Source organism: Triticum dicoccoides, chromosome 4A (genome assembly GCF_002162155.2).
Source record: "Triticum dicoccoides isolate Atlit2015 ecotype Zavitan chromosome 4A, WEW_v2.0, whole genome shotgun sequence".
Classification (NCBI taxonomy): Eukaryota; Viridiplantae; Streptophyta; class Magnoliopsida; order Poales; family Poaceae; genus Triticum; species Triticum dicoccoides.
In genome coordinates this window covers 646371606-646380003 of record NC_041386.1, presented here as the reverse complement: position 1 = coordinate 646380003, position 8398 = coordinate 646371606, and the positions used below count along the sequence as shown (strand labels likewise).

The following is an 8398-nucleotide window of genomic DNA, read 5'->3' as shown; positions in this document are numbered from 1 at the left end:
AAATAAATAAATTCTACTACCTCTGTCTGGGGTTTGTTAGTCATCATCATATTTTGGATCAAAATTTTACCAGATATAGTATTTGGCTATCAAAATGTTAATGCATGTCACCAGAAATTATATTGTTTGATTCGTGTTTGAACGTAAATTTTGAGTGCTATTACTTTTGTTATGTATAACTTGTATTTTTATTACTTCCTCTGTTCACTTTTATAAGACCTTGAAGACATTTCAGACAATGTGCAAAACAGACTATTTTGAGTTGTCTGAAATGACTTACAAAAGTGAACGGAGGAAGTAGTTAAAATCATGATCTAAACTACGAGGGGTCTAGTAAACTAGGACGGAGGTAGTTATAGATCTAATCCCTTTCAGCTCCGTCGGCCAGCCCACGGAATCTCCTCCCCTCTGCCTGACGCTCTGGCGTGCCTTGGTTCTGGCTTTTGGTTTAGGTTAGCTTATTTTCTTGCAAGGGCGATGTTCAGGCAGATGGTGGCGTCTCACCTTCAAGTTAGTCTTTTGGGTTCCGATCCTTCTCGAGGTTGTCCGTCAGAACAGATTTGATGGAGCTTCGACGTAGTTTTCTGTCGTCTCTTTGGAGCGGTGAGGTTAGTATATCGCCTTGCATTCACGATGACGACATATGTTGTAAGGCGCTCCAAAATGATTCAAGGGTTCAACAACAACGACTGCGGCTCCAGGATGTTGGGACATGTCACATGTGCATGAAGACTTTTTGGCTGTCATCGACAAGGCCATAGTTTAGGAAAATGTGGACCCAAAAAGCTCTTCAACAATTTCATAAACATGTAAAAAAGATTATAGGATCCCGTATAATCTTGGCAACTTCTCCTGTATAATCTTCGAAACTTCTCCTCTATAAAATTTACGGGATTCAGTACAATCTCCAAAACTTCCCCTTCATCTACAGGAACATGGCCAATGTGTGGTGGGACGGGACGCCCCTGGTTTTTCTATTTCGCATTTTTGCCTTTTGTTTTTCCTTTTCTCTTCTTTAAAATAATCTAGGATTTCAGAAAAGTTCCAAACTTTTAAAAATGGTAATTTTAAAAAAATATTTGAGAAATCATGAATTTTTTGTGAATTCAACAAATGTAATGATTTTGAAAATATTGGGAAAATCATAAAATGTTCATAGATTCAAAAATATGTTTGTGTTTTTTTTGCATATTTGAAAAATGATCATGAATTTGGAAAATGTTTGTGAGTTCAAAAATTGTTCATGAATTTTTGAAAATGTTCACAAGTTCAGATTTTTTTCAGAATTTCCAGGAAAGTTCATTGATTAAAAAAATTGTTCTTCATAAAAACAGAAAAATATTTGTCAATTTTTAATAATTGTTTCCATATAAAAAAAATTCACGAGTTTCAGAAAAATGTTTACAATTTCAAAAATTATTCATGAATTTGTATGTTTTTTGGTGAATTCGAAAACTGTACATGATTCGTAAAAAAAATCTCGCCGCATGTTTATTCATTTTTTCTAGGGCTTGTTGAGTTGTTCCCTCACCACAACCCCTTTGGACCAGTTTGTGCTATGTATGTGTGTGTGTGTGTGTGTGTGCGGTGAGAACCTTGTTGGACCTTGTGGGCGAAAGTCTTTTCCGGTAAATCTTCATGAATTTAAAAAACGTCCATGTTATCATAAATAATGTTTGAGAATTCTAAAACTGTTCATGATTTGAAAAAATGCTCACAAATTCATAAGATATACACAAAATGAATAAAAAATAAAATAAATAAAAGAAGAAAAAACTAACATGAAATAAAACGAAAATACTAAAAGAAAGAAAGAAGGAATATGAAAAAAAGGAGAAAACGAAGATGAAAAGGCAGAAAACCCACGAAAGAAAACACAAAAGAAGGGTCTCTAAAACCATCCCAAAACCGAAAAGCTAGTTGGACCGGCTACGCAACGAAGGAGGAGAGGGTACTCGTTTGGTGGTGGCTGGCCTATTTGACGCATGCACGCGTTTTTTTCTGCGGGTTGTTTTGATTTGGTTTTTCTTTTTTTTCCTTCTTTCGTTTTTCTTTTTCTTCTTTGAGATTTTGGTTCCCTTTTTTTCGTCTCCACATGTATTAATTTTTATTTATGTTTTTGCAATATAGAGTGAACATTTGTCTAATATACGATGAACATTATTTCAAATATGGCGAACATTTTACGTTTTTTGTGTACATTGATCACTTTTTAATGTATGGTGAACTTTTTTCAATTATAAGGAACATTTTAATAACACACCAAACATATTTAATTATACATTGAACTTTTTATATACACCAAACATAAAATAACACATACGTAACAAATTTTGTTTAAAATACTTTTTTCTATTTTTTAATAGGTTATAAAAATATCTAGCTCCTAAAAACATCAACCGAGTTTTTAAGCTAAGACTCCCCTGTTTGACGCCCACGGGCGTCATACATAAGCTCTCGTCCGAGAGCAGTGTCTGAAAGTAGACCATAAATCGCCCACAAAAACTTTTCAAGCAATTCATACAAAAGGATTCCTAAGAAATTATTTTGGTTCAAAAAGCAAATTTCGGTCTATTTGATGGTACGGCGGCACGATGGTGGTGGTTCGACTAACTCAAAACTAACATAGCCTCTATCAGGAAGTCACTGACGCCGTGCATTCATATCACGCGCGGTTACTTGGGGTCGGATAGTTTCTGCTTCTTTCTAGGGCGTGATACGTACAGCTCGTTTGTTCTCACATTTTCTTGCGGCCCACCCTTTCTTTATTACTTCTTTGCCTTCTTCTGCAAACAGAGCAGATTCACAATCATGAGAAGACCATCCTACTTTCTTCAGTATACAGCAGCAGCAGCCCACACTCGAAAATAGGTTAAGGCCTCCTTTGGTTTGGAGGAATTTCATAGAAATTCTAAAGGATAGGATTTCTTATAGGATTTTTTCCTTTAGAGCCCTTTGGTTCATAGGAATGGATTCTTATTCCTACATAGGATTGGTTCCTATCCTCCACATTTTATAGGAAAATAAAAATGAGCCTAGACTCAGGCCTCTTTTGGTTCATAGGATAGGATTATCATAGGAATAGGAATTTTGTAGGAAATGAGATGGTATGTATCTCAAATCCTATGAGTAGGAATAGGAAACGAGATGTCATTTGGTTGACACCAAAGGAATTTTTCCATTGAGTCTAGGCTCATTTTTATTTTCCTATGAAATATGGAGGATAGGAACCAATCCTATGTAGGAATAGGAATCTATTTCTATGAACCAAAGGGCTCTAAAGGAAAAAATCCTATAAGAATCCTATCCTCTAAAATTCCTATGAAATTCCTCCAAACCAAAGGAGGCCTCAATGGAAAAATTCCTTTGGTGTCAACCAAATAACATCTCGTTTCCTATTCCTACTTATAGGATTTGAGATACATGTCATCTCATTTCCTACAAAATTCCTATTCCTACGGTAATCCTATCCTATGAACCAAAAGAGGCCTAAAAATGGTTGGACAAGATTTTGTAGCAAAGGTAGAACGAAAGTGGTGCTACCTTTGAGGGCATGGCCACCATATCAGCAACCTCGTTATCGCCACTGGTGGCCATGGCAGACTCAGATGAACCTGCAGTGCTCCCCTGAAACAAAAACAACCAGTGCTTAGTAACTAATACTACAAGAAAAGGTGGATCATACTGACAGAAAGAAAACACAAAAGGGAAACCTAACCTTTGGGGGAATAGATGCAGCTTCTCTCGTTCTTTTGTTTCCATCCACTTTCTTCGATTGCTTGTCCGGCTTCTCTTGAAGTTTCTTTGTCGACTTCTTTTTGTCACTCAGAGAATGCTTGCCATTCTCAAGTTCAATATCAGTCTACAGTATACATAATGACAAGATATTATTAATCAAACAGTAGGTAAAGAAGCCAACATTTTCAGTTGCAACTGCTACAATACAATACCCACACAGTACAAGGAAAAATCTACATAGCACGTGGGTTGTTGATTCTACTAATTCAAGTAGCACGTTGTGAACTGCACTGATCTTAGAAATTAACATGGAATGAATTATATGGTCAGCTGCACTGCTGTAGGATGGCCAGCTCGAATGAAATCATGAAGACTGCTAACCACCATAGCAGTTCATGAATTGGTGAAAAATCAGCATACCAAAAACTGTAAAACAACTGCAATAGCATGCTCTAGAAACCAAAAATAGATTGAGTCACACCTTGCTAGGCTGCTGTGGAGATGGAAAGGGTGTGTACGGCTTCTTCAGTTTGATATTCTCCCTAGAAAACAGCAAGCAACGCGCAGGCATAAGACGCAACACCAACTTTTCAGTATGAAATACGGTGCAAAATTCCTTACTTCTCATACTCTGGTAGAATCCTGCCCCAGCTTTCATTAGTCAGGGCAGGTGTTTTAGCCGGCTCACGTTCTTTTTTGAGTTCCTGATTAGTTAACAAAAACTGGTAAGTAATTTTAGGCAACAGGCATACACCTTATAACAAAACACATGTGGTAAAACCAAATCAGTCACCTGAATGTGATCCAGTGGACCCTTTATGTTATTCATGCAATCTTCTGCAATCTTTCTGACTTGTTTTAGTCCCCTTCCGTCGAGGGAACCCATGGCAGCAACAGTATTTCCCTTTCATGATAGTCAATATTTAAGCATAAAGAGTAAAAGGTAGTACACCTATAAATCTGTACTGTAACTTTGATGAAGTACTAAGGTTGAAATTATGGAAAAACCTGAACTAAGATGTAGCAGCCAGTCAAATTCTCTATGGCCTGTAGTGCACAAAACAAACATGTGAACACAGGAGTACATTAAAGGAGACACAACCACAGGACAAGAACCATATGAGAGTGATACCTTAAGGGTAGACATATTAGGTCCTAACAGACGCTCTCTCCGTTCAGAAAACCTTTTCTGTACATGGCACATTATTATTGGACTGAGTAAAAGCTAATTCATCAAGAGCGGCAAAAGAGAATGATCTAAGGTGTAATTTAAGAAATCACCATAATCTAAATCACACTAAAAACAGAAATATTACTCCCTCCATCCCATAATGTAAAAAGTTTTCGCAAACTATGTTAGCTTGCAAAAATATCTTATATTATTGGACGGAGGGAGTAGATTGTAGAATACAAAACGAGTATTTTTATATTTGGATTCATGAAACTTTTATCGAGGAAACAGAGTATACAACACATGCAATTATGCAACTAGGTGGAACACAGTATTATCTCCAGTAAATCTATAAAATGTGAGAGCATATGTGAAAAAGACAACACTGACCTTGTAAATTACCCTAAGTAATGTAATTTAGGGGTGTCATCATAAAAATGGACAAAACAAAGTAAAAAATAAATACAACACACAGTGCATATAAGAGATGAAAAACTTCCTAACACAATTACATTGTACTCCCTCTGTTCAAAACTATTAGATTGTAGAATATCTTATAATAGTGAATGGAAGGAGTAGTAGGTAATTCTGAAACAACAAAATGCAATTAAGCATCCAGAGTCAGGAGAAAAGGGAATAGCTAAAGGTTATCTAATGTCTAATATATAATTATTTGATTAGTTCTACAACCTACTTTGACAATTAAAAATTTCTTTACATTGTTCTTCTTGTTGAAATATTTGATAGCTAGCAGAGAACCACAGCAGCAATAATCATGGTAAAGTCAAAGCATTCTGTGCAACTGCACAGAGCTGAAGTTCAAGAATGAAAGAGCCTTACCCTATTCCTTACGAGGTCACCAATCTTAATAATATCGCAGGTCATATCATCATTGAGTATTTTAATCGCCTGCAAAAAATTAGTACAGGTTTAATTTGGGATGAACAACTCCCGGAAAAAATATGATCAAGGTGTCGGTGTCAGGGACTCTAGAATAAGAATGGCACATTTAATACATATAAGGGAATGTTCTTTTTTTCATTATAGGGTACTCAAATTCTCATCCGTTAGATATTTGCCGAATGATGCCGCCCGCGAGTTAAACAAAAACCTCCATAATACATATATACATTGACACATGTCAGACAGAGTTGCACAGAAGCTGAAGGGCTCGATCGATGAGCAACAAAGGATATGCTTGTGTACCTGATGTACAGGGACACTCCGCGACAGGAGTCTGGTCAGGTCCCTGGCCTTGACAACAATGTAGGGGTCCCTGGTCTTCCTGGTGGTCGAAACCGTCATGGATCCCTCACTCTGCACACGCACGTATGTACAACATCATGGGACTGACTGATCCCAAAATTTGGATATTAATTTATCTATCTATTGCTTGAGAAAAAGGCCCAAACAAGTGATCAGCGTACCAAACTGAGCTTGCAGGAGACCCCTTGCTCCTTGAGCGCGCCCTTGACGACCGGCCACGCCTCCAGCAGAGACTCCTCTGCACCCGAACAAACAAACAAACAAACAGGGCACCTCAGCGATCAAATACGCTTCAATTCCATTGAATCGCAGGAGGGGGAAGGGGGGAGAGGGTCGATCGGTCGCATGCCTCTGTCTTTGGCGAAGGTGGTGGAGAAGGAGGTGGTTTCGAGCAGGGGGCCCTCGTTCGGGGAGGGCTCGAGCTTCTCCGCCTTCAAGCGGTCGGTGCTGCCGGGGCCATCCTCGTCCCAAGGCTTCCCCTTCCGACGCTGATTCTCCTCCTCCGTCGCCGCCGCCGCCGCATTGGTTCCGCCCTCCGACGCCATACCGGAGATGCTAGATTAGTGTCATGCCCTGATAGGATCTGGACACTAGTAAGCTTGACGAACTAGGTTTTGAGGTCTGATTGGGGATCGAATTTGGCCAAGCCAAGAGGAATTGTATATATTACAGAGTGTGGTAGCTGTAAAGTATAGGAGTAAAGTGATTTAGATCACCAGACAAAAATGACATGCCCACGCAGGAGCTGGGAGTGGCTGTTATATAGCCCTGGTTACAGTCAATGAATTACTACAGTACCCCTAAAACTACGGCGAGCACGCGAGCCGTTGAATCCACTTGTCTCCGCTCCTAGCCGTCCGATAACTGAAAGAGTCTTGCACTTCAGATACCTGACACTGCCTCCTCGTTGAAAACCACCTTGTCCTCAAGGTGGGCCGTGCTTCCGCCAGCTCTCCACCGTTTGCTTGAAGAATCCCGGAAATGTGTGTTTGATAAAATCAGCATCTTCCCAGGAAGCATCTTCAGGTGGTAAGTTCTCCCACTGAACGAGCCACTGCACCACAGCAACATTGTTCCGTGGTATTTGACGAATTTCCAAGACAAGTACTGGTTCAGTCCTTATCTGTCCATTTGGTCCAATTAAGGGTAGATCCGCGCAAGGAACTGCTGTTGGGCCAATATGCTTTTTAAGTTGACTAATGTGGAATACCGGATGGATTTGGGAATCTGCTGGCAAGAACAGCTTATAAGCCACATTACCAACTTTGCTCAACACTCGAAAGGGTCCATAATACTTGCTTTGCAGCTTGATATGGTGTCGGATACCGAAAGCATTGAGCCTGTAGGGTTGCAGTTTCAGATAAACCATATCTCCAGGAGCTAGTACTCGTTCAGTTCTCTTCTTATCTGCAAACTTGACCATTCGAGCCTGAGCTGCTTGCAAATTCTGTCTGAGCTATCCCATGAGAGCTTGCCTATCCACTGTAGGGCCAGCAGGGCCAACTTCTAGAGATCCAGGTAAAGAGAACTCACTGATATTGGGAGGATCATACCCATATAATGCTTGAAAAGGAGTTTTCTGCAGAGAAGAATGGAAGGAAGTATTGTACCAGTACTCAGCCATTGGAAGATGATATACCCACTTTTTTGGCTCTGCCGATGCCATGCATCTTAAATAATTTTCAATGCATTGATTTACACGTTCTGTCTGACCATCAGACTGAGGATGATAAGCAGAACTGTATCTGAGTTCTATTTTCATTGCAGCAAAGATTTCCTTCCACAAGTGACTTGTAAAAATTTTATCTCTGTCTGACACAATGGCTATAGGAGGTCCATGCAATCTGATCACATTATCTATAAATGCAGTAGCCACCGACTGGACTGTGTAAGGGTGAGACATGGCAATGAAATGAGCAAATTTAGTCAGCCTATCAACTATGACAAAAATAATTTCTTTGCCATTGGATTTAGGGAGTCCCTCCACAAAATCCATACTCAAATGTGTCCATGCCATGTCAGGTATGTGCAAGGGATCCAACAACCCAGGGTAGTGACAGTGTTCCCCTTTGTTTTTCTGACACACAGGGCAAATTGCCACGAAATCTTCTATTTCTTTTTTCATTCCAGGCCAATAAAATATGTTTTTAACCCTCTGATATGTTGCTTTCATTCCACTGTGACCCCCTAAAGCAGAAGAGTGCAAGGCAGTTAATAATCTCT

At 39.4% G+C, this 8398-nt stretch overlaps 1 protein-coding gene across 1 annotated transcript; it reads right to left on the bottom strand.

The window, feature by feature from the left end:
• Nucleotides 1-2404: 2404 nt before the first annotated feature.
• LOC119287668 (KRR1 small subunit processome component homolog) lies at nucleotides 2405-8390 on the bottom strand. The gene is made up of 12 exons (XM_037567257.1): nucleotides 6525-8390; nucleotides 6337-6413; nucleotides 6116-6226; nucleotides 5750-5818; nucleotides 4871-4927; nucleotides 4747-4785; nucleotides 4532-4642; nucleotides 4360-4442; nucleotides 4220-4280; nucleotides 3719-3862; nucleotides 3544-3627; nucleotides 2405-2786 (listed from the first exon to the last, which is right to left on the bottom strand). Exons 1-12 carry the CDS (start codon nucleotides 6718-6720, stop codon nucleotides 2769-2771), a joined length of 1050 nt encoding a protein of 349 aa, XP_037423154.1. The 5' UTR covers nucleotides 6721-8390; the 3' UTR covers nucleotides 2405-2768.
• Between the last annotated feature and the right edge of the window lie 8 nt (nucleotides 8391-8398).

Excerpts from the sequence above, each read along its gene's own strand:
- LOC119287668 (XM_037567257.1), bottom strand. The coding sequence starts at position 6,720 with ATGGCGTCGGAGGGCGGAACCAATGCGGCGGCGGCGGCGACGGAGGAG. Across the intron at positions 4,786-4,870 it reads CTAATATGTCTACCCTTAAG|GCCATAGAGAATTTGACTGG; the intron begins GTATCACTCTCA and ends TGTGCACTACAG. Across the intron at positions 4,643-4,746 it reads GCTGCTACATCTTAGTTCAG|GGAAATACTGTTGCTGCCAT; the intron begins GTTTTTCCATAA and ends CTATCATGAAAG.